Raw genomic sequence first — 25,296 nt, 5'->3', positions numbered from 1 at the left:
GGTTTTGTCTTTTAGGATGGAGTGGTGTTTTACAACAGAATTCAGGCACCTCCCCCGGACGCAGGCTTCAGAGAGAGGAAAAGTGCCGGAGTGAGAGTGGTCTGTGTGGCTGTGGGGAAAAGGGGAGAGGATTAACAAACAAAACGCAAGGGGTGTTGAGTTGCTAGTGAAACTAGTGTCTTCTTTTAGAGCTCTCAGCCAAAGTAGACATGCTCTAGTCTCCACTGGTGTTGCCGGCGGAGACATGGTTGAAAAGTTGTGCTCTTGTTGCTGTTGCTGTTGCTGTTGCTGGTGGTTGGCGCTGGCGCATGTCGACACTGCTGCTAACCGTTCCACTTTTGAAAAATTCAGTATCGTGGGTATATAATGAGACTCGCTTACCCTCTCTGCATCTCTGTTTCCCAGATGGGCTTCATTCGTACATCGTTTCATTACAAGCTCACCCTTGCGACTAGGTTTCCAATTCACATCTCGATGGTAGTTCGCTATTAGATACAGATACCACCTATAACATTGTCACCACCACTACTACTACTGCCACAACCAATACAACTACAACCACTTATTGCATTATTTATAACTCGAGGCCAGCCGCAAGCCGACTCCACTCATTCAACCCCTGAGAGCTCTCCCCAAGCCCACTTTCATTCAGCCTTAGCCGTTCGATTCAAACATTTGAAAAAAAAAAAGTTTCCGCCAAGCTCTTCTCCCACACAGAGATAATGCTTATTACGAAGCGCTACAAACAACGGCTATTGATTTTCACTGGTGCCAGCATCATTGCCTTGCTCTATTTTATCTTCTCGGGTGATTTCACACACTTGTTGTCACGACTATCGTTGTCCAATTTCCAAGCTGTGGCCGACAAAACCATCATACCCTCGGGGTTCATCCATAGCGAGGCCGAGATTGCTGCCTCGGTAAATAGCGGCAAACAGCGCGGTTGGAAAATATGGCAAGGTTCCCATTTCAAACAGGCCCAGTATGAAGACCCGAGTCTAAGTCCCAAACGAGCTCGTTACCATGCTGTCAATTTCACCTTGTTCAATAGCAAAAAGGATATAGGTTTAGATTTGGACAATTGCAAAAGCTTGCAGGAAGAGAAAAGCGTTTATGTTGACCGCGCTCAAGATATGAAATCTGACATGCATGAGATTTTGACCAAGGTGCTATACGATTTGGAACTGGAAAAGAGCGAGTATTTCAACGATTTGAAACCGTTTATACTACCGGAGTTAAAACTACAACTAATGCTCAACGTGGTGGATCGTTTTTGGTACCGCATTGCTGGAAGCTCGGTTTGGTTGCAGGATTTCGGCGTGCATTACATGATTTCAAGAATCCTATACTCGCCGAAAGGCGTGAGAAACCAGCCGATAATCTCGCTTACATACGCCCAGATTTACGATAAGGACTGGAAAGAAATTGTTGGCGCTAGATTAATCGTACCGCCATTGAAGCAAGGAGACCCAGAGGCTGATGAAGACACGGATGAAGGCACCATACTACGATTCATGAAGTTTCCCCATTTTGTGAAAATCCCCTTTTGGCACGATATCGATCACCTTGACGGAAGATATTACGGGCCCGAAGACCCCAGATTGATCTTGGTGAAAAACTCGCGCGGTTATGATGAACCGTTGATTGTGTACAACTCCTTTTACGGGGTAATGGAACCGTTTGACGACGATGAGGACTCGAAGCTGCCGAAACAGTACGACTTTTACCGGTCCTTGTTCATGTGCTGGCCATGGCAGTTTGAAGAAGATGGCAAATACGTTAAAACCGTGGGCTTGAAAATTGAAAATGCGGAAACTTTGAAAATCCAGAAAAACTGGACGCCTTTTATTTCTCACATTGCACGAAAGGAAACAGGCTACGATACCCACATTCGATTCGTCAACCGGTGGGCCAACTTGGATGTGTTGAAGTGCGATTTTGACGGTAATTGCCAGTTTGAATACAGACTCGATGAGAAATTATCTTTAAAAAACCAAATCGGTCCACTTCGCGGGGGAACCCAGTTATTCAACCTCCACTCCATCTTGCCTGAACATTTGAAAGCAAACAAGGAGAGAGAGATATACGTGGGGTTCGCCAGGGCCCATTTGGATAATTGCGGGTGCGGCTCTGTAATGTACCGGCCCAATCTCGTCATTGTTGTCCGCGACTCGTGGAACTATAAGCCTCGGTACATGATCACCCACGTCTCGTCGTCCTTGTCGTTGGATATACCCGTGGGCGGCTGGGACATATTGTACCCGGAAAACGTTTGTCTTCGCTCGAGTATCCTCATCCCCAACGGCATATCAATGTGGCACGCCCGCTTTGACCCACACGGCAAGATCCTCGAAGATTATCTCACGCTTACGTTTTCCATTGCCGATAACACGGTGCAAAGGATAAATATCCGCGGCCTACTCCAAGTCATTGACCAAATGGGGGTGCTCGAAAGTGGCAAGGACAAGTCCGAGCCAATCTCGGAGTTTCGAGTCACGAACGACAACATTGTGTGCGCTTTGGATTCATCGACCAAATTCTGTGAAAAGTACGGCCAGGAAATGCAGCCAAAGACATTGAAAGACTACGAAGAGGATCACGAGGGTTTGGTTTTGGATAAAAAGAAACTAGAGTATTTCAAACTTGCGAGACATTACAATTTCAGAGGCTCGGATGCTTATGTGTGAGATTCACACACATACCTTTCTTCACGTTGTTTTTTCCATTCACTGATGCTGGTGGTTGCTGGTTGCTTGTTGCTGGTCAAGGCATTCGACGATTAGAAATTCATAAAGTGTAATTCCACGTTTCATTTCAACCTATCAGAGCTTGTAGTTGACCTTGAAACAAAACAAAAAAAAAACGGAAAAGGAGCAGAAAGAGATCCTCGGAAACAAAATATTCAACTTCGGTATCGATACTAGTGCGCTCATTTCATTTATTCCAACTGAGATGGAGTAGATTACTGTTGATTAACTCTTGGCTTTACACCACCACCAGTGGTTATCAATGCAAAAGTAACAACGACGATATGTGCAATTGAACCGTTGATTTACACGGCGGTATCAACTTGTGCATGTTCTTGATGCCCGCCTAAAAGGTGTTTTGGTGCATATGGTAGCGCAAACCCTTGATGTAGTACGGTCGGCTTTATCCAATTTTTGACTAACCCACCACCAATGTTTTTGACAGCCGATACTTTGCTAAGCAAAGACTTCTTCCATCAACTCAAGTCGTCACATCCTTGACGGTTCCTTAATCGCAAGCAGATCCCCCGTATCCTTAGTTTCACCCATAATTCCACTTTCTTTTTACTCCTACTTTCCCCCCACACACGGAACCGACAGCAATGATTAGAGACAGGACGAAACTTTTCCTATCATTTCGACGCACCCTAACACGCGAACCATCAGCTTCAAGGCTTCAAAACCCCTTCCTGGACAAAATAGACGATGCCTATTATCAAGATGACGACGACGGCGACGATGATGATGATGACGATTTGCTCAATTCCGAAAACGACAACTTGATTCTATCTTCACGCAAACGCCAATCTAAGCTTTCATCCACCACCAAATCCAAGTCCAACAAGAAATCCAAATCACAGGATATAGAAATGAAACCCATGGTGCCCACACCGTTTGAAATCAGTCGGGATCTAGATACTTATCTCGCGGTGATATCGCGACAAACCCAAGATTTACAGCACTTGTACAAACAGCTCATCATTTGCAACAAATCGCAAGAGAAGAAAACAATGGAGCAACAAATTGAAGAGTCCAATTACCAAATCTTGCGCCAGTTTGAGCTATGCTACGTTGCCATTCGCAAATTCGAATATTTGGCTCAGCATCACGTCAAATTGAGACTCAACTATCAAGTTCAAGACGTTGACATCTTGCAGAATTTGAAGCGGAAATACGCGCTGGAAATCCAACGACATTTGGTCTTGTTTCGCTCGTTGCAGAACAACTATATGAATTTCTTAAGGGATGACGACGACGAATTTGAATTGTTGATCAAGGAAAAGAAAATTGGCAATGCAGCGGGGACCACCACCACCACCAAGAAAATCGACAATGATGCGGAGGAATTCAGTAAAGAGTTCTTACAACTGACTCAGACTCAAGCTCAGTTGCAATTGAACCAAACTAGCGACATGGCGTATCTTGACCAACGAGAAAAAGAGATAAACAAATTGGCCCACGGCATCCTTGAGATCCTGACGATTTTCAAAGAGATGGAAACGTTGGTGATTGATCAAGGCACAATGTTGGATCGCATCGATTACAATTTGTGTTCCACGGTGCAGGACCTCAAGAGTTCAGATAAGGAGTTGGTCAAAGCTAGATCGTATCAGAAACGCACGACAAAGTGCAAGATTATTTTCTTTTTGGGGCTCTGTGTGTTTGCGTTGTTGATGTTGGTGTTGGTGAGACCCGGTGGCGGTGGCGGTGGTAATAAAACAACGGTTATTGAAAAACCGGGAACGGGGGCACCACTGCAGCCAGAACTGCCGAGTGATGGTGGTGGCAGTGACGACGCTTTGAAGCCACCACTTGAAGTAAATCACCCCGACTCACCGATTTGATGCAAAACAAGACAAAAGAAAAAACTTTACCTGGTCTTGCCATTAACATTACGGGGTATGATTGAAAGTATAGGCACAACTCAATGCAATATTTACTGACAAGATAAAAATATTAAAAAAAAAGAACCATACATACTCTCTATAAAGCATACTGCAACAACAACCACCAACAACAAAACCAACATGAAAATTTCGACGCAGCGGGATGAAATAAACCAAAAAAAAAAGCGCAGGTTGGAAATGAAATGGAACGAAGTGAAATGAAATGAAATGAAATGAAATGAAATGAAATGAGATGAAATGAGATGAAATTAAATCAAAGCAATATATAGGGGATGCAATGATTGTCTTGTTCAAGATTTTTCTGTCTCTTTTGTAAAAAAAAATACAAAATTTCAAAATTTCAAGTTTTCAATAACTATGGCCTCGTCATTCCATAAGGTCCATTTCTCGCTTGTCCTGCGCTCGTGCCATCTCTGCCCATTAACGAACTTGCTGGGTTATTTATATTCAAAGTGTTGTATCTAGCAGCAACGGGCACGAATCCGGGACTGATCTTTCTCTTTTGCGCCATGGCACCCCCGCGATTGAAATTCAACTCAGGGTTACTGCTCATGATGTTATCGGAAACTGTTGGTCTCTGTTGATTTGCTGCTGCACCTGCACCTGCACCTGCACCTGTGCGTCCTGCTTGCATATAACGCTGTTGTTGTGGTGGTGATGAGTTTGAATTCTGGGCAAAGTATCCATTAGAGTTATTATAAGTTGGATACTGTGCTGGTGGGCCGCCTGCGGGTTGACCAAACATTTGCTGATTCATCAATTGGTATTGTTGTTGCTGTTGAAGATGATGGTGTTGTGGAAGTGGCTGTGATCGTGGAAGTTGTTGTTGCTGTTGTTGGTAATAACCATTGGGGTTATAGCCATTGTTGCCGTTATATTGAGGATTTGGTGCTCTTTGCGAAACACTGGTGAAGTCCGAGTCTTCATCCAGATCGTTGTTTGTAGTAACAACTATATTTCTTGTTCCCAAGTCTTCTTCATCGTCGTAATCATCGTCCAATTCAGTAAATGGTTTGTGACCTTCAACTTGTGGATGATGTTCAAACACACTTCTACTAAACGCTCCGTTGGGGTTGGCATTGGCAATACTAGGATCGCCATTTGTGCTAGGATATGGTGGAGAAATACTTCTCGAAGTAGTTACTGGTTTGTAGCCATTGCCTGAAACAAGCGGCTGATCCGATAAATTACCGTTGGAATTCTGTCTTTGTGTAAAGTCGTTAGCAGATTGAGGTATATGGTAGGAAGAAGCGCTTGTCAAGGAGCCGTTTCCTGCTGTGGGCACGCCACCACCTGGTGCTCGATGGGCATATCCATTGTTGATTAGACTAGCATTTGAGTAGTTTTTGCTAGCAGCGTTAGCTGCAGCAATTGCAGATGGTCCAGACTGATTGAGTCTATTGTATGACATATTTCCCCTGTTGCTGTTGCTGTTGCTGCTGCTGTTGTTGTTGTTGTTGTTGTTGTTGTACGGTTTATAATCATAGTCGTTTTCAATTGAACTAGAGCTATTGGGGCTTTTGAAAGTTGAAGTTTGAATATGGTTAAACTTGTCATCCAATTTGTCATAATTGTTGATTCTTCCAAAGCCAAGCCCTTCGTCGTCTGAATCTTCAATTTCATCGGTTTCATTACTGATCACAGTCAAGGTGATAATCAAGAAGATGACGGAAACCAAGTTTGCCGCGGCCGAGCCAATCAAGATCCACGAGGTCCACGCCAAATTGGGGTAAAAGGCCAATATCGTGACAATGCAGCTAATGACAGACAATATGGCAGCTATAACGTTGAGTCCAATCGCAACCAACACGCCTTTTTTGCCAATGAAAAGCGAGGTGAAGATGGTCACCAAGGTGAAGAAATTGAACCCCAAGGCAATTGGCGTAATGACGAATATCTTGGCCAACGTGTCTCTTGAGTTTGACGACATTGTCCAGTTACTGCTTGGATCGTCCACTTGACCCAACTGAATAGGGTAGCTTATACCTGAACATCTGTAGTTATTGTCCTCATTCCAGCAGTAGCCAAACAAGCCGTACGTGTGCGAAGCCGACTTGCCCAAGTTGAACGTGGAGACAACTGGTGTGCTTATAGTTGCCAATAGCAAAAATACAAATGACACCAAGATCAACACAAACGATATGCAAGTGAAACTTACTCTTGAGCTCATGTTGAAATTACCAGTTCTTGTTGCTGTTTGGTTGTTTTTTCAAAAAAAAAAAAAAATCTAGCGAGTGGTCCTGGGTTTTTTTTTCTTTTTACCTTCTTACTTTTAGCTCTTGCACCAACGAGATTCTACCTGTGAGATGAAAAGTTGGTACCTGTGTGTCTGTGGTGGCGGTGTGTGGTGTGTGATGTGTGGGTTTGGTAAATCTGTTGCAAAAAAATAATCCCTCCTCGCTTCTCGTTTTCTCGTGCTCGCTCTTTCCTTCGTGTTATTTCCTCTTGCACGAAAATGTAAGCTGAACCTGTCGCCTCTTGAACTCAGTGTCTTGAACTCAGTGGTGTATATGTATAGGTATATGGGTGGCTCGTTTGCCTATCCTTCAAGAGTCGAAGCTGGGTGGAAGGTGCTGGGCACAAGAAGGAGTCGCTAGAGAATAGTTGTCGTAAACTGGACGAAAAGAAGCTGATGCAGAAGAAAGAGAAAAAGAACGAGTAAAAGAACGAGAAAAAGGGAGAGGGGGGCAGCGGAGTCAGCAATGATAACAACAATAACAAAGACTGTTGCTGTTCTGTTCCCTTTCTGCTGTGCAAAGTGTCCCTGTAAGTGTATTGTATCCTGGGTGGTGTATGTGAGGATATGTAAGTCAAGAGCCCCAACTCCCTCCGGAGACTATTATTATCGCGAGAGGCGCTGCCAACTGTACGGCGACTTGAACGACCACGTATGAAAATGCGCGTAGCGCGAGGCTGGCGCGAGCGCCGCGCGCTACCGCGTGTGCCATCTTGAAATCTACAACTGGCCCTGCCAGGACCATGACAACCGCTTTCCCGTCTGCTCATTGGCTGTCTAATTGGGTATTGGTTGCTGGCGGCTTGCACTAGCACGTCCATGCCCGTGTACCCGCCTTGAAGGCTGTTACATCACTGGCAGGTGCAGAGCAGTGGCATTCCTGGCTTGGAAACGGCCGTCATCTTCTATAAACCTGCGCCGTGCCCTCCTTATCCCAATACCCCCGTTTGCCCCTATTTCCCCCCCCCCCCATGGAACAATAGCACGCGAAAACGCACCGCAAGTTATTTTTCTTTTGTTGTTTCTGCGCTGTGCACGTCGCTCGTTTCAAAAAATTTTTTCCTCCAGTGGAGCTCCTGATCAAAGCGACCTCTTTATATAGCTCATCCTTTGACTTCGAGAGGGCAATTGCCAAAATAAGAGCTCAGGAGTGGGGGGGATGGGGTGGGGGGGTGAAGATTCTGAATCTTGAATGCATCGAGTATATCACTGTATTTTGTTCAAGTTGAGCTGATGGCTCTCTCTGTCTCTCCTCGATGCGTTTCGCTAATCAACCCTAACAACACAATCTCTGCCTATCATTCTTGCCGTAAAGGTCAATTTTTCAGCCGCATTGGGTTTGACTCCCACACGGGGCTGAGGCTCAACTATACATGCCAACCACCTCTAATCTCTCAATTTACTGGTTACTAGCAGATACGAAGGCGAGAGATACGAGCTAGGAGATTTCGATGCATTGCGCTGGCGAATGCTATTCTCAGCTAGCTCAGCCATAACACTCGATACACAACAAAAACTCAAATCAAGGGGAGCAAATATTCGATTTGGAATTGGTGATTTTGACGGCGTTTTTCTTTCATGGGATTGCTTACACAACTAAGTCCCGCCTTGCGAGATGGAAACTTAATGATATTGCTCCCTTGCCTCCTCCTCTACAAACCACCCTCGATCCCGTAACTGGTGGAATCTTAGTTTCCCACTACGAGCAAACAGAGTCTTTGCCTTCTCTCGCTCCATGATCCCACGTTGCTCGCTCTAGAAAGTGAAATCTGTCAGTTTTGTATTTGTTTTTCTTCGATAATTTGGTTGTAAAATTACAGAAATCTGTCAATTTGATAAATTGCTACCGTAACCAAAATGAAACAAGCAGAAAAACATCGGAGGTTCAACGGAGTATCATAAAGCAGAAGACCACCGCAAACGAGTCCAGGCACAACACTCAGCAGGTCCATAAAAGCCTTTAGGAACTAGGCAAGACGCTCTCTTGACATTGGTGCACATCCATGTGGGCAGAGGCTTTTAAATGCGAAAAAAATTGGTTTCTTCCCCTGCCCACGCGCGGACTCGAACCAAGGAGCCGTGCGAAAACTCATGCATTTGGTTTTCTGTGTATTCCATGTCCACCTATAAAAGCTCTACTTCTAAACAAGTTTACTTTCTTCCTTCGTACCATATATCAGGAACTTCCAAAATATACCTCTCCATCGCTTCTCTAAACCGGATTCTATACTGCTTGGGAGTAACAATAGTAGGGTCTTTGCCTTTCTTACCTCCGCCAATCATCAAATTGCTTCCCTTGACCCAATTTTCAACCTTCTTATCCCACGTGAAAGCCCTGAGCCAATCAATGATACCAATGTACAATTTTTTCGACGTGTCATCGATGCCAATCACCAAACTGTAATCCATGACATCCATCGCTGAAAGAAAACTAGTGTCATTGAATAAACACCCACGCAAGAGCTTCTTCAGGTGCTCCTTTACAAACACCGGCGACTCGTAAATATACTCAATCATGTTCTCATCCAACAACACCTCGTTCTCCTTGCCTGTTTGCTGAACATGCCTGTTCCGCATCGACCCTTTCAAATCAAATATCCGAGTGGTCTTGTGGTTGTAAAAAAGATTCTCCATAATGAGAAAATCCATCTTGAATAACTTTCCCGTGGTGCTATTCTTGACTTCAACTTGATAAAACCCAAATATCTTGGCGATGGCCGTGGTCAAAGTGTAAAACATCGATTGGCCCATATACTTGAAATAGAACGGGGCAATGGAAACAAACGACTCAAGCTCGGATTTACTCAACTCCTTGACAATGTAGCGATTATCCAACGTCTTTAAAAAACTCGAGCCACTCTTGCCTCCACTCGACTGCCACTTGATACACCGGCTCAAGCTCTGGACAAAGCTATCCTGAACCCCACATGCTTTCCGCAAGGCATGAAACTGCTCGCTGTAGAAAATCTTGCATGACAAATTGGTGTTGCCATCACTGAACTGATACTTTAAATGGTTGGTCTTTTTCTGGTTCAACACTGTTTCCAAAGGACTCTCCTTGTTGCTCACCTGAGGGTTCTTTTGCTTGAATTTCTTTTCAATCTTGGCAAATTGGGCATACTTCTTGTTCAAACTGGAATTGAGTCCAAACCCAAAATCATTGACCTTGTTGCCCTGGTCGCTCGAGTACTCGTTCTCCTTTCCTTTATTATTATCGGCTTGGCCATCGGATAGCTCTACACCCGAATCTTCTTCATTCTGCTGCTCTTCAATGATGTGATTCAACTTGTTATCTACATCTTCCACTTTGCTTTTTATCTCGTCAACTTTCCTCTGGGCAACATCATCGTTATTCAACTGCTGCCCTTGGCCAACACCAACATTAGTGGCCTTTTTCGAAGCTTCCTCATCTCGCGGATCGTACACGCTTCCATTTGCACTTGCACTTGTGGTGGTGATGGTTGGGGCAGTAGCAGTAGCGGTAGCGGCGGCGGCGGCGGCGGTAGCAGCGGCAGTGGTGGTGGCGTTGGTAGTGGCGTTCGTTGCAGCGGCCGGAGTTCTAGCCTCAAATACATTCTTCATCTTTTGCTTGTAGTCGTTTGAACTCAAACAAAATGCCACCAAAGAACTAGGCTCATCCTCACGCACAATAACGTCACTGTCGGCAAATGTATGCTCGTGTCTATCCAAGGGGTACGCCAAGGGGTCCCACAAGGTTGCCGATCTGTCGGCCCAGAAATTGGTCAATGATTTCAAAAGCGATTGCTTTTCGGGAGTATCAACTTGTTTGGTGACTTGCTGAGATGATGACTCGACGGACTCGCTATCGTCTTGCTTCAATGCGGAAACTTCCAACCCGCTCTCATCCTTCTTGGGTTCTTGGCCCGAGTTTTTTCGAGAATCACCTGGTTTCTTCAGTTCAGGTTCCAAGTTTTTCTTTTTCCGATCATCTTGTTTCGATTCAAGTTCAACAATCTTTTTCTTGTCATATGGTCCCAATCCTCCCACGACATCTTCAATCTTGTTATAAATCTCAACAATTGGTTTACTGTCCATAATCGGCTGAGCTTTGATCCTGCTCCTTTTTTTCATTTCAAATTCTCGTTGCTTGGAAAACTCAAGCGAAATCTGGTCGTAATACATCTTGTCAAAGAAATTGGCCAAATGGGTCACCTTGTTTTGCGACGGAATGATGACGTTGTTGATCGAAGGCAACGAGCTGTCTGAACCTCGATGACTCAAAGTGTGTTTCTGTTCAGCAAGCGGAGAACTATTTAAATTCATATTCATATTCATATTCGTGTTCGTATTTGTGTTCGGATTCGTATTTTCGGACGCGGTTTGCTCCCATTTGCTTATTCTCTCAGATATGTTTGACGACTGCTTGCGGATCGGTGATGGGGCCAGAAACATTTTAAACTCAATGTTCGGATCTGAGCGTCTTCGATCTTCCTGCCATTCCAAGGGCCTGCGTGATGTAATTTCAGGCAAAGGCTTGAGCAAGTCTGCATCCTCCTTGTTACTCTTAACAGCTTCATCATCTACTGGTTTCGTTACTGTTTGGATGTGGGGTGCCGATTTGCTTTGTGGCATTTGTTTTCGTGGACTTTTTTCTTTCAACTCATCTTCTTCGTTATCCAAGGGCTGCAGTGCTTGCTCCTCCTGTTTCTCTTGCTCAATTTCAATTTCTTTTTCTCTTTCAGCAGGAACATTGTCATCATTTTCGTTGCTCTGATCTACACCTGTTGCTGCCTCGCTACTACTCTCAGCCGGTTGCTTATCATACTTGTCCATCAAAAACTTTCTCAAATGGAACTGAGTGATCCTATTAACCTCGCTTTCATTTGGCAAATAGTTTTTTTCAAACTCATTAAACTCGTTGTCCCAAAGAATACCAAGCTTCTGCAAGTCTCTAAATATCCCGTTCAACTCGAGGTAGCTCTTGGCATTGATTTCCTCATATTTCTGGTTTAGCTTGGAATAAATGATCTGGACATCACTGGCTAGTTTTTCCTTCAACTCTTTAATCTTCTTTGTTCCGTCTTCCGCCTTGACAAACGTATCCAACTTGACCCTATTTAAACGCTTCAGGATGGAGTCAAAAAACCTCTGAGCCCTGCTTCGAATCGACTTGTACGAATCCAATTTCAATTTAATGTCAATATCGGCAATAAATTGTAGCTGCTTTTTGGGCACAACAATCTCATAATTATCAATTTTGGAATATTCCATTCGGATAAGTAACTCGTTAAAGCCAAAACACTTTACATAGTTTTGGAAAAAATCATGGCCACAGTGGCCCTTGACATTTTCCCCATGGAAATTCAACTCAAAAAACTTTCCAATAGACAAGTAATATGTCTCCGCACTCATGGCCATAATCGGAGTGACATAATTGCACTCTTTGCAGTAGCTCCACATGACTCGCTGGTTCTTGCCCTGAAAATTACCACTTTCATCGTTCAAGTGGATATCGTATTTTTCCATAATCAAATCAAGCTTGGCGTTACCATGCACATAGGTTTTATAATGATCAAGAAGTTTCTCCTGGCATTCGCCACAAGTAATTGAGCTATCTTTGAAAGCCTGGTCCAAAAAGGAGCCCAAGCTCTTGTCGTTCTCCGTGTAGTAATCAACAACAACAATGTTTGGGCCAGCACAGGGAGTTGCATGTTTAATGGACACGGTGGAATGCAACAAGTAGATGCTTCGGTGGAACAAAGGTAGTAGCTGGTAAGAAGTGTATTTCAAAGAGTTTGCCCATATACGAGCACGCAAGTGAAGTTCGCTCAAGGAAAGTTTCAACCGGTGGTCACTCATACATTTCAAAATGCGAACCAAGTCAACGTTTTTACCCGGTAACTCAAATTCAAGCACATGTAGCGCATTCAATTTTCCCAAGATATCGTGCGCATTATCCACTTCTGAAGACGAAAGTGCCTGAACCGTTTGATTGATGGCAAACGCGTCGTAAAACTCGTGGTAGGACCGGATTAGATTCGTCAAGGGCACAGGCAACAGAAACTCGACGCATGGAGACAAGGAGAGCATCCGCTTACCCAAAGCGTCAATGTATGCAATAATTTCGTCCTCTAATTTCGGTTCAATCGACTGCCAAAGTTCGCTGCTCTGTAAATCATTTATCAAATTGTTTATTTCTTCCAGCTTCTTGGATCCATTAGAGCCATCGGAGTCATTAGAGGCATCGAAAGTGAGAAGCATGTTGTCAAAAAAGCTTCTCTCGAATCGAGCATTGAAATAGCCCGGGGTCAACGTCTCCGCCGCAAATTTCACCCCGCTAAGCACTTCGTCATTGCCACCGCGCAAGCAGATGGTGAAGCCATGCGATAATGGTGTCCCGCTAAAAAAAGTAAATGATTTGACGGTACCCTTGTATCTGAATCTCCTGACTTCGAATTTGGTACACTTGCCCAAGTTGCCCTTTTTGAAAAAAAGATCATTCACAGATTGGAATATGTCTGCTTGACTGTACCGCGAGATTCGCTCAATGACCTGCGGCTTGACGTTTGACAAGACAGTGATTCCAGCTTCTTCCAACAACTTTTCAGCCAACCCACAAACGGAGTCCCCGACTACAATGATGTCGGGCTCCAAGGAAATGAGTCGCGAGACGAGATTCGTAATGTAAACCTCTTGCTGAGCCTGGATGATTCTCAAGCTGATAAACTGCTCTCTTTGCTTCAAATATTCAATTGGAAACATGAGCAACGCAATCCGAGGATTATCTATGGTGTTGGCCATTCTCTTGGTGTCGACATTTTTTGTCATAAACAAACCATCTACAATGTTGGTCTGCTCAATTTTCCCACCGCAAATCCTTTTGATCTTGACATATTGCTTGATGTCTAGCGTATCGGTCAACTCGATCGAGTCGACGCTTTTCAAGACTTCGACAAGAGTTGCCATCCATAAACCAAAATCGGCAGTGATGTTGCAATCTTGCAACGTTTGCCTCAACACTTTGGCAAGATAGTTTTCGTATAGCAATGCACTTTGATGACCAACTTCAACGCTTTTCTGATCAAGCACATGGTCGGTGGTGTCCTGCCTGACTGGGCTATCGTCCTGGTCGTAAGCAAAATAATCGGTGTTGTTATTAGCATTGTTGTTGTTATTTTTCGAGCCCAACATTGTGCTCGTGGACACTCTGGGTCCAAGCGAGAGCATTTCCGAGCAATTTGGGTTCGACAGATTACTGACGGCATCAGAATGGATATCTGCGCTTGTTATTGCACTTGTCAAGTTGGAGCGGTTTGAATTTTCCAACTTGGGAGACGTAGGAGACGAGATTGGACTCAAATAACTTGAAAATTGCTGCTGTTGTTGGCTTTGATTTTGGCTTTGGCTTTGGTTTTGTTGGTTTTGTTGGTTTTGGTTTTGTTGACTTTGGTTTTGGTGGTTGCTGTTATGATGACGAGGACTTGGTGATTCTAGGCTCTGCAAGCGGGTGTTGTTGGTCAACGCCAGCCCGCTCTTTGCAGGCTTGCTCTTCCTCCTTGACCTCATTCTTTGAAGAGATGCATTTGCCCGTGCTCTAGAACGCACACTCTCCGGGTGTCTCTGAGACTCTGCAAAATTGACGTTGGTAGAATTTGCAATATCTGCATATAGCTGATTGACCCCTTCTCCGAAAAATGTCTTGATCAACGGAAACTCCCTCAAGGTGGGAACAGAAGATGAAGAGCTGCCAAAGATGTGGCTCGAGTTTGCCGCATGCGGGGTTGATCCGTATTTTTGCAGGTCGTTGAGCGAGGCATATAGGGACATTGCATGCTCATCTTCTTCCTCGCTGTAAGTTTTCCGCAAGCGATGGTCTAGCTCTTCTTCGCTGTCGCTGTCAAAGCTCTCCGATTCCATGAAAACTCGAGAGGTTTCCTCATCTGATGATTCAAAGCTCTCGAGTTTCTTTGATTCGGACTGAAGTCTCAGCTTGAGAGAAGGCTTTCGCGAAACAAAGTTGTTGTATGCTACTCCGGGGTTCTCGTAGCTTCGGCTTACTGGTGCATCCGAGCTGTTGGCCCCCAGACTACTCAACCGCGCTTGATTTGTCGAAGTTGCACCGAATGGAGTATGCGAGAAAAATTGACTAGGTTGGTTTTGCCGCGACGGATACGACGTTTGATTGTGGTTGTGGTTGTGATGGAGAAGGTTATGGTGATTGTGGTTTTGGTGGTTGTGATGGTGGTGGCTGTGGTGGACGGGATTTGCCGTCAATTGATTCAAATGAGGGGCTTGCAAGTTATTCTTGGATGGGAATGACTCAAGTTGTTGTTTGAAACTGCCTCCATGAGTCTTTGTTGTATTTCTAAAGATGTTCATACTTGACAAGGAATGCCGAACTAAAGGAATTTCAACGGACTCGCCTGCACGAGTCGTGGGGATCGCCATCCGCGGCGCTTGCTTCGGGTTGGATTTGATCGACTCGTCTGGATATATGAATTGACTATTTGACCGGGAAGGCGAGTTCGACGCTCTCGAAGAGCCAGCGTCGTTTCTATGGTCACTGCTTTGAGTCGTGTTGCCCAGATCACCTCCATGCAAGCTTCCCCTAACCGAGTTTGTCGACAAAGATCGTATCCTGGACAATGGATGATTGGGAACCAAGAGATCGGTTCCCTTTTGAATCTCCAGGCTCCCCTGGTACTCCTCATTCACGACATCGCTATCGTCGTCGGCCTCCGATCCAGATGACTCGTCACTGAGATAGATAATGACGTCACTGTAGCAAGGTTTGCAGACCCGCAACTTGTCATTGTAGGGTCTCCTTTTCTCAATGATGTTATTCCGTTCTTCCTTGTGCTGTGTATATGAAATGAATAGCATGCAGTCTGAACAAAAAATATGACCGCAAAATCTACAATGGTGCTTCCTTCTAAACGCCGTGAACGGTTTAAAACAGTTTAAGCAATCCGATACAAAAGCGTCATCCATCCAATATTTCTTGGGTATACCACCATTTTTGAGTGGGTTTTCAGAAATCTTTTTCGGTTTATACTTTTTCTTCTTCTTACCGACAATCGATGAGGCCGACGAGGCAACCGCGCCAATATTTTGATTGATTATCGTCTTTGCGTTATCTAGCAATATCGATGAAAAAGTGGAAGAGCGTTTCTTTGACTTGTTGTGATCCTTGCTTTGAAGGGCTTGGAAGGAAGAAATAGTGGGCGAGTCGCCGAAATGGGTTGTGAACGTTGCTTTTGTCTTGCTCTCGGCTTTGATCGGTGACAGTTTTGCAATAGAGTCGCTGTAGCGAGAACCGAGGTCGAATTGGAGCTGGTGAACGCTAGTTCTGGGGCTCAGGGGTATTGCTGCTGCTGCTGCTCCTGCCTCTGCCAATGTGATTTTTTTACTAAATGGCTGGCTCAAACTGTTTTCTATTCGTTCATGGTGAGTGCTCTCGGTGGTATCCAGGTCTGAAGCCGAGTCATCGGACAACTCGATATCATTGGGCAAGTTGTTGAATATGGTTGACATTTTCTTTTTTAAAGAATTTTCCTTTGCATTGGAGCTTGAATGGATGCGATCCTTTTCGCTCTGTAGCCGTTTTGAGCTGGAAGTGCCTGCAGTTAGGTCTGTGGAGCTGGCTTGGGCATTGACATTGACCATTGAGTTTGTCGCGCTTGGGTTTATGGAATGGTGAGCTCGCGGAAACTGTAAGGTTGATAGTCGTAGACTCTTGCTATCAGAAGTCACTTTTGGTCCACTGGAGTTGGAGGCCACCTTGCGAAGTTTGTTGACATTCACCGATCCACTACTGAGGTCCGTTGCAAGTAGCAGGGGTCGAGAATTCTTTCCTGCTGTTGCTCCCGTTGCTCCTGTTGCACCTGCTCCCGTTGCTCCTGCACCTGCTCCTGCTCCTCCTGCAGCTGCTGCTGAAGATGATGTTATTTGGGGTGAGCGCGAGACCATCGGGTCTTGAAGCAACGGGCGCAATTGCAGTTCTTGAGCTGGGAAATGCTTTTCTGGCCTCTCCTTATTATTCACGGACCGGGTCGAGCTGTCGACCATTTGGGCGGTCCTCACATTTGAATTGTCCAATTTATTGACCTCACTCGGTGCTGGAGGCAACAAGTTCATGCCCTCTGTCGAGATGTGCTTGGGCAACACGGAGTCGACATCTATCAAGTCTGCAAGGATGGGGTTATTAAAGTTGGAAACCGAGGCCTTGCTGCTCAAGATGGAGTTGGCCTTGACGTGGGTCGAGTCCCGGCTTATCGAAGCGACGTCTGCGCTGTCGGTCCTTCCAGCAGGACGCGCTGCTTCACGAGGACTGTGACTATTGTTGTTGTTGGCCGCCTCGTTGTTGGGCGGCTTTGGATAGTCAAAATGACCCGAGTAGTTCTCGACTAGTTTGGTGGCATTCGTGGTTACTTTGCGCAACGTTTTGGAAATGAGTCCCGAAAACGACTTCTCGTCCGTATCCTCGGGGTCTGCAATTGTGGGGAAGGACACAAAGTCTTCCTTCACTTTGGCCGAATCCTGGGTTTCTTCGTCGCTGTTGTTCGAGTTCGAAGGGCGTCTCAGTAGCTCATTGCTCGGAGAGGCAGGCTCCACCTGCGTAGCGTCTGATGATGGATTTCGCATACTCAACAAGTACCCACCCTGTTATTCATCGACCAAACCTATCTTTTTAGACAAGGAAATTCTGTAAAGCTTTGCTGGGAGTACCGTTGATCAACAATGATGCTGCATAAATAAAAATGCCCCAATATATATATCTGATATTTATGATGGCAACCTATAACTCAGGTTCCAAAGTGTTTCTAAAGCAAAATGGCTGCCTTTGATAATGTTTCAACCCAATCGGCCAGGGGGAGTGTCGCCGATTTTTTACGACACGCTTGCGACATTGGAAAAAACAAAAATGGCTGGAGCTGGGGGGCTTCTTCAAAAAGAGACTCTCGTAACCGCCAACAACAAGACCGTCCATGAGCCAAAAGGTTAAAGTCGCCTCACCTGCCGTCACCCCTAGTACCTTTGACAATCCCATCATGCTCAATGCTAACTCGGTTTGAAAAAAACACCGGAAAGCGACAGTTTTGACACGTTTTAACTGAGCACCTGCTACTTAACGTTGGTCACTATCTAGCCTCTCTCTCTCTTTCTCTGTGCTTTTTTTTTTTCTCACTTTTCCGTTCCCTCACAGTGCCAGCAAAATTCAACAAAGAGATTCAGGTGACAAGTTCCTTTGGATTTTATTCACGACGCCATAAGCAAGCGATTTTTTTGCTTTGATCAAGAGATCTCTTACATTTGACAGAGACGTGTCCTCTTTTTAGAGAAGCAAGTGACCCGTTTCCACCTTCCGCCAATTAAACAGGCATTGGTTTGGTAGAGAGATTTTTTGGTATTGTGTCTGTTGTGACGTTTATATAGCAGCTGATTATCATTAGATGTCGACTTCGTCAGGGCTACAAAGACGCCGAGGGGCCAAGAAACAAACTCCGTCGGGAGGCAGCCAGAACAACTCCAATTCCTTTGACGAGGACAGGGATGTGCAGAATAACAATGCGGACCATAAGATAGGCTACGATGACCGCGACATCAAGGACCGCAGCGAACTCAAACAGCCTCTCTTGACCCTTATGGAGGAGGTGTTGTTGATGGGTTTGAAGGACAAGGAAGGGTATCTATCCTTTTGGAACGACAATATCTCATACGCGTTGAGAGGATGCATCTTGTTGGAGTTGACCTTCCGTAATAGAATCACGTTGCTCAATGACCCGGCAAGGAGGAGGTTCGAGTTGAGCGATCGCCTTGTCGAGGTGATTGACTCGGAACCCACAGGCGAGGTCCTTCTAGATGAGGCTTTGAAAATCATGAAGAGCGACGAATCGAATTTGTCTGTTACAAACTGGATTGACTTGTTGAGCGGAGAGACCTGGAACTTGATGAAGATAAATTATCAGTTGAAGCAAGTGCGGGAGAGACTAGCAAAAGGATTGGTGGACAAGGGGATCTTGAGGACCGAAAGAAAAAACTTTTTCTTGTTCGACATGGCCACCCACCCCGTGGCCGACAAGTTGTCGAAGGAGTACATCAAAAATCGAATCTTGATGCTTCTTGTGCCTAGAACAGTCGACCTCGATACCGTTGCCAATGACCAATTCCCAAAGGACACCTCGTTTAGGTACTTGAGAACCATTGCCTTGGTGTGTGGTTCTTACGCGGCAAACGTCTTGGAGAACGTCTTGTTGTCCTTAAACTACGACAAGAGAGATCAAGCATTTGCCAGAGCCGACGAGTTATTGGCCGACTATAGCGAGTTCCCCTTCAACTTGAGCCATCAAAGCCCCTTGGGATTAGGCTTGAATTTGGGGCAAGAGGTTAGCGAAGAGATTGAAAAGTCATCAGCCTCGGAGTTGCAGTTGGAGTTAATCGCCGCTGTCTTGAGCGTCTTTGCTAGAATGGACTCTATCCTTTGAAGTGTTTCAGATCCGAGCAGTGAAAAAAAAGAAAGAAAAAGAGGATAGGCATTGATTTTTTTTTTCTTTAATTTAGTCTTGACAAATGTCGACTCCGCACCTCATTAATAGAAGACAAATATCAGGAGCTAGGGCCTATAAGTTAAGGAACAATCAAGAAAATAAAAAAAATTGATCTTGTGCGTGGTGGTGGTGTTAATTTTTTTATTCTTTCTATTGCCTGTAAAAAAAAAAAAAAAGACAGTTGAGCTCTAAATGGTGGTGGTGATGGGACTAGAGGTGTTGTAGTTGTCCGCCTCCTACTCCAAGGCAGATGTTCCGCCTAGCTGTTCAACAAAGTTATACACCAATGACAGCGAGTCCCCCTTCTCACTTGTAATTGGTTTGTCTCCTGAAGAATCCCACCACATTCCTCCGCCTAGACCATTCAGCCGCACGTAGCTTCCCTTGATTTTGGCACTTTGCGCATTGTCAAAAGTTGTAAGTTCCTTCGTTGCTGCGTTGTAAGCAAACGCAGCGACTTTTCGCGAGTCAAAGTGGCAATCCATGTTCTCCTCAATCTTGTTGTAGTTTACGGTATCTTCCAGGCCCAGCTTTTGGAAACTTTGTCCAACGCCACAGGCGTCAACACCGGAAAAGATCCTGCCATACATTGGCATTCCCAAGATCAATTTTTTGGCCGAGATTCCCTTTTGCAAGTAAGTTTGAACCACATCGTGGGCGCAAAGGTCATTATCGCCGTTGTTGCCAAATAGGTTCGAATGATATCCCGTCTTGGCCGACCAGCCCTGCCCTGCGAAATCGTACGCCATCAAATTGTAAAATGAAATATACTGGTCCACGTCTTTGAACGGAATATACTGCATATGTTCCTTCCCAGCGGGCGCAGCGATCGAGAGGGAATAATGTAGCGGAAGTGCCTGTCTAATACCCTTTATCATGCGTGCAAACGCATTGCTCTCCTGTGGGTTTTTCGGATATTCCCAGTCAATGTCAACACCATCAAATCCATGTTTCCCCACAAATGCCACGACGCTATCAACAAACCGTTGAAGTTTGCAGTCACTGCTCGTGATTGCTTCGAATTGATGAGACGTGCCCCAGCCACCAATGGACATCACCACCTTTAGCCTTCCGCTTATTCGCTTCAACTGCCGTAGCAGCTCTAGGTTGCCAACGATTTTTTCTTTGCCCGGGACCAAAGACTTCTGCTCCAATTGCAAATCGCACCATTCATCAGTGAATTTGAGTTCCCCTGTCTCGGTGTCGATCGCTAAAAACGCGTAGAATATGTGGGTGTAGTACTCGTACGGAATATCTGAGGGAAAATGCTTTTTCCCGTAGACGGCCCAATTAGTGAAATACACACAGGTCTTGAACCTTTCACTATCTGGAATGATTGGCTTTCCAGGTTCATGGCTAGAAAGACGTGCTCTAAACTTGTCCATCATCCGGTGACACATGGACCGCAACAACTATAACCGAATCAATCAATCACCCCCCTTCCGAGATACAAGTGTGCAACTTTTGTTTTTTGTGGGGTGGCTTGCGCCGTCAAAAAAAAAAGCCCCAAGTTTGTAAGTCGTGATATTTGCATACTTTGTTACTACAATTGCTTGAGGTTTGCCACTGGCACAAACTATACTTTTTGACATGGCGTACTTGGACTTGCCCATTGATATCCCAAAGACAGTTCCACCGAATGCAAAGGTTTATAAAGATGATTGCATCTACTCCTACGACACCCCGGAGAATAACAGCAATGGGATAGACGTGGACTTGAAAACGTACAAGTCGTACTCGAGGAACGCAGATGTCAACTATACACGGCAAAACTATGAGAGAACCGGCAACAAGTTGTATTTGAACATCAACAAGACCCTCAAGCCTCAGGATGAGATCAACAAGCTTCTATACGACGAGCAAGGAGAGAAAAACTCCAAAATACAAAAGTTGGAGATTAAGGATGTCAGGGATGACGATTACTATGTGACGAACATAGGCATCTACGACGTGAGTCAGGACAAGATGTACCTGAGAGACGAGGTGTCCAAGGAGTTTAATCTGCTCATAGAGCAAATATTAGAATCCAACTCTTCTAATAAAAACGAGGAGATCAAGCAGTGGGAGCAAGAGATTGTTCCTTGTCCGCACTCGATCGACTTGCATCCTTCACCAAAACCAGAATTTTTGGACTTGACGAAATGCAAACAGTGTGACTTGAAAGAAAACCTATGGATTTGTCTCCATTGCGGAACTTTGGGTTGCGGACGACTGCAATTTGGCTCGTCACTCACGGGAAACGGACATGCGTTGCAGCACTACGAACTGAACTCGGACCATCCAGTCGCGTTGAAATTGGGCTCTTTGTCCAATGACGCTGACAGCTGCGATGCGTACTGCTACCAGTGCAACGAGGAAGTGAAAGTTCCAGACTTGGCATTGAAAATCAAGGTGTTTGGGATCGACTTGAGCACCGCTCAAAAGACTGAAAAGTCGTTGGTGGAGCTAAATATCGACCAGAACTTGAATTGGGATTTCAAGTTGGAAGGAGCTGGTGGCGCACACTTGCCTCCAGTCTACGGGAAAGGCTTGACCGGAATGCAAAATCTAGGCAATTCGTGCTACATGAATTCCGTGTTGCAGTCGCTATTCGATTTAAACCAGTACTCGCATTTTTTCAAAAACCAAGCATTTGATCTCGCAGTAGATCCCACTGAGGATCTCAGAAGCCAGCTTATTAAGCTCTATGACGGCATCTACAGCGGCAGGTATTCAGTGCCAGGGTCACTCAAGGGGGACGATTACCAATTGGGTATCAAACCTTTTGCATTTAAACTGCTCATAGGAAAGAACCACGAGGAGTTCAAAACCCAGAGACAGCAAGATGCTTTTGAGTTTTTGCAGTATTTACTCGGCAAGGAGGATTCCGAATTTGGACTAGAGCTAAACAAGGCTTTCAAGTTTCTATTTGCGTCGAAAGTGATTTGCGCAAACTGCAAACATGGATCAATCAAGGATGAGTTGTTGGATAGCATCTCGGTGCCAATTATTGAACCGCAGCAAGCAAAAGATGGCCAAAAGGAACAAGAAGAAAAGACAAGTATCGCCAAGAGTCTCCAACTGCTCACTGCAAGGGAAAACATTGAAGGATACCAGTGTGATGATTGTCACGCCGAGCCAGGTCTTGCGTGGAAGACGTTGGGGTTTTTCAACTTTCCAGAATATTTAATTTTAAATGTTCAAAGGATCAAGTTGGAAAACTGGACGCCTAAAAAAGTCGATACTGCTGTCGAAATACCGTTTGACTTGGACTTGTCAAAGTTTGGCGCGCCAAGCTTTGTTGACGATGAGGTTCAAACGGCAACGCCTGCCTCGTCGCAAAAGCCCGGCAATACTTTTGAAGCCAACCAAGAGGCGTTGAATACATTACTAGCCATGGGATTCCCCGAGCCGAGGTGCATCAAGGCTCTTCATGCAACAGGGAACAGTAGCGCAGAGGACGCCATGAACTGGCTTTTTGCCCACATGGATGATCCCGACATTGATGCACCTCTATTGGATTTGAGTCTGCCTCAGCCTCTGCTGGCTCCTAAAGTATCAGACGAAGCAGTGGCAACGCTTGCCTCGATGGGATTCTCGTCGAAATTGGCTGCAAAGGCTCTTCACGTGACCGGCGGCGACCCCAATGCAGCTGTAGAGTGGTTGTTTGCCAATCCTGACGATGACGGTGAGATAGCCGCGGATTCTTCCAAGCCTGCGGTTGACGTCAAAAAGGAAGAGCAAGAGCTAGCCGAAGCATTGAGAACGAAGCCTGGTCTGGATTCAAAGTATGCTTTAAAATCTGTCATCTGCCACAAGGGCACTTCGCCACATACGGGCCATTACGTTGTGTTTATCAAAAAATTGATTGACAACGAGTGGAAATGGGTACAGTTCAACGACGAGAAAGTTGTTCTTTGTGATGAAAGCAATCTTTCCGAGATTGAGAAAACAGGGTATGTCTACATTTTCGAAAAGGTCCATTGAAAAAAGATTTTACACGTGACCGTATTTCTGCACGTGTCGGGGCGAGGTCACCCCGACACGTGACCTTGCTGTCAACCGTTGCACGTGACTTTGTTTTGACACGTGACTCTATCATTGCACGTGGTCTGACACGTGACCTTGCTACCAACCTGTGCTAGAAAGTAGATTCCGTAGAAAAGTAGTTAACGAGAGGAATACATTGTTTTGCACCACGAACAAAGAACCTCGAGTCTTTGCATCTAAAAAGAAAAAAGACAACCCTTTAGCTTGATGCATTCCGTTTGCAAGAATCGACCTTGACCTCTGGTGGGTGTATATACGCATCCACATACACATACACCTATCACATACTTGTCTCTCTCCCTCTGTCCAATCCAGTAGCTCCTAGCTGTGATGACCTGATCTGATGATGTCGTATTTTTTGAAGTCGCGACACCTGCACCACGCACACACTCTCACTGCCTTACAGTGGGTCGATAGTAACACAAAACTGGAAGGTACACACATTTTTTTTTTTTCACTTTTTGCACCGATCCAAACCTCACCCCAGATACAACATCAGTACAATTCTTTTTGCGCTAGGCTTCGATTTCGTGGAACAACCTCCATAGAGAGCACAGGTCAAAGATGTTTATTACGAACGAGAACGTTGGTGATAGAACCAGGTTGGAAGACTGGAGAAGTATGTGAAAAACCTGCTTTTTTTTTCCTTTTCAGAAGGACTTTTTTTTATTGCCTTGCGACATTGCTCATGATACTAATCGATTTTCTATTTTTTTTTTTCCTTTAATAAAGTCCGAGGTTACGATCCATTGACTCCGCCAGACTTGCTTCAACATGAATACCCCTTGACTGCCGAGTCGCAAAAGACGATCTTGGCTGGAAGAGACGCTGCATGCAAAATTCTCAATGGTGACGATGACCGTTTGATGATTGTTATTGGACCATGTTCCATCCATGATCCTAAAGCTGCTTTGGAGTACGCTGAAAGACTTTACAAGCAAGCAGAGACACACAAGGGGGAACTCTTGATTGTGATGAGGGCCTATTTGGAGAAACCACGAACAACGGTTGGCTGGAAAGGCTTGATCAACGATCCAGATATCAACGGCACTTTCCACATCAACAAAGGCTTGAGGATCGCGAGAAAATTGTTTGTTGATCTTACTTCGAAATTGCCCATCGCCGGGGAGATGTTGGACACCATCTCGCCTCAATTCTTGTCCGATCTCTTCTCGGTTGGTGCCATTGGCGCAAGAACCACGGAGTCGCAGTTGCACAGAGAGCTCGCTTCAGGGTTGTCGTTCCCCGTTGGGTTCAAAAACGGCACCGACGGCACCTTGGGCGTAGCCATCGACGCTGTGCGCGCAGCATCCCACCCCCACCACTTTCTCTCGGTGACGAAGCCCGGGGTAGTGGCGATTGTGGGAACAGACGGCAACAAGGACTGCTTTGTGATTTTGAGAGGCGGCAAGCAGGGCACCAACTTCGACCCCGAGTCGATCACGAGCACCGAAGAGCAGTTGTTGAAGGCGAAAATCGTCGCTGAAGATCAAAAGGATTCGCGTATCATGGTCGACTGCTCGCACGGCAACAGCAGCAAAGACCACAATAACCAGCCAAAAGTGGCCAAAGTTGTCGCTGACCAAATCGCAAGCGGAACAAGATCCATCTGCGGGTTGATGATTGAGAGTAATATCAACGAGGGAAGACAAAACGTCCCTCCTGCCGAAGAAGGGGGCAAGGACGCTTTGAAATACGGTGTCTCCATCACCGATGCCTGTATAGGCTGGGAAACAACAGAAGAAGTGTTGAAAATGTTGGCCGACGCTGTGAAACAAAGAAGAGCTTTGTAAAAGAAAAAATCTCTCCTATTTATGTATCTGAATATGTATATGCATCGGTTCGCAGAGACAACAACACACGGCTAT

The 25,296-nt window shown here is 45.3% G+C and overlaps 8 protein-coding genes across 8 annotated transcripts; 5 read left to right on the top strand and 3 right to left on the bottom strand. All coding sequences in view use genetic code 12, as the record gives it.

The window, feature by feature from the left end:
- Positions 1–722: 722 nt before the first annotated feature.
- On the top strand, positions 723–2,687 carry LODBEIA_P44510 (uncharacterized protein; the record flags this gene model as incomplete). Its single annotated transcript, XM_066974674.1, has 1 exon — positions 723–2,687. The coding sequence occupies one exon, from the start codon at positions 723–725 to the stop codon at positions 2,685–2,687; it is 1,965 nt and encodes a 654-aa protein (XP_066831389.1).
- Positions 2,688–3,349: 662 nt separating this feature from the next.
- LODBEIA_P44500 (uncharacterized protein) lies at positions 3,350–4,591 on the top strand (the record flags this gene model as incomplete). Its single annotated transcript, XM_066974673.1, has 1 exon — positions 3,350–4,591. One exon carries the CDS (start codon positions 3,350–3,352, stop codon positions 4,589–4,591), a length of 1,242 nt encoding a protein of 413 aa, XP_066831388.1.
- A 418-nt stretch (positions 4,592–5,009) lies between these two features.
- LODBEIA_P44490 (uncharacterized protein) lies at positions 5,010–6,824 on the bottom strand (the record flags this gene model as incomplete). Its single annotated transcript, XM_066974671.1, has 1 exon — positions 5,010–6,824. One exon carries the CDS (start codon positions 6,822–6,824, stop codon positions 5,010–5,012), a length of 1,815 nt encoding a protein of 604 aa, XP_066831387.1.
- A 2,217-nt stretch (positions 6,825–9,041) lies between these two features.
- LODBEIA_P44480 (uncharacterized protein) lies at positions 9,042–17,495 on the bottom strand (the record flags this gene model as incomplete). Its single annotated transcript, XM_066974670.1, has 1 exon — positions 9,042–17,495. One exon carries the CDS (start codon positions 17,493–17,495, stop codon positions 9,042–9,044), a length of 8,454 nt encoding a protein of 2,817 aa, XP_066831386.1.
- Positions 17,496–18,304: 809 nt separating this feature from the next.
- On the top strand, positions 18,305–19,336 carry LODBEIA_P44470 (uncharacterized protein; the record flags this gene model as incomplete). Its single annotated transcript, XM_066974669.1, has 1 exon — positions 18,305–19,336. One exon carries the CDS (start codon positions 18,305–18,307, stop codon positions 19,334–19,336), a length of 1,032 nt encoding a protein of 343 aa, XP_066831385.1.
- A 299-nt stretch (positions 19,337–19,635) lies between these two features.
- LODBEIA_P44460 (uncharacterized protein) lies at positions 19,636–20,784 on the bottom strand (the record flags this gene model as incomplete). The annotated part of the gene is made up of 1 exon (XM_066974668.1): positions 19,636–20,784. The coding sequence occupies one exon, from the start codon at positions 20,782–20,784 to the stop codon at positions 19,636–19,638; it is 1,149 nt and encodes a 382-aa protein (XP_066831384.1).
- Positions 20,785–20,989: 205 nt separating this feature from the next.
- LODBEIA_P44450 (uncharacterized protein) lies at positions 20,990–23,365 on the top strand (the record flags this gene model as incomplete). Its single annotated transcript, XM_066974667.1, has 1 exon — positions 20,990–23,365. The coding sequence occupies one exon, from the start codon at positions 20,990–20,992 to the stop codon at positions 23,363–23,365; it is 2,376 nt and encodes a 791-aa protein (XP_066831383.1).
- A 627-nt stretch (positions 23,366–23,992) lies between these two features.
- On the top strand, positions 23,993–25,221 carry LODBEIA_P44440 (uncharacterized protein; the record flags this gene model as incomplete). Its single annotated transcript, XM_066974666.1, has 2 exons — positions 23,993–24,047; positions 24,161–25,221. 2 exons carry the CDS (start codon positions 23,993–23,995, stop codon positions 25,219–25,221), a joined length of 1,116 nt encoding a protein of 371 aa, XP_066831382.1.
- Between the last annotated feature and the right edge of the window lie 75 nt (positions 25,222–25,296).

This window comes from Lodderomyces beijingensis (assembly GCF_963989305.1).
Source record: "Lodderomyces beijingensis strain CBS 14171 genome assembly, chromosome: 5".
Classification (NCBI taxonomy): domain Eukaryota; kingdom Fungi; phylum Ascomycota; class Pichiomycetes; order Serinales; family Debaryomycetaceae; genus Lodderomyces; species Lodderomyces beijingensis.
The sequence above is the reverse complement of the archived record's forward strand: the minus strand, read 5'-3'. Positions and strand labels throughout refer to the sequence as shown.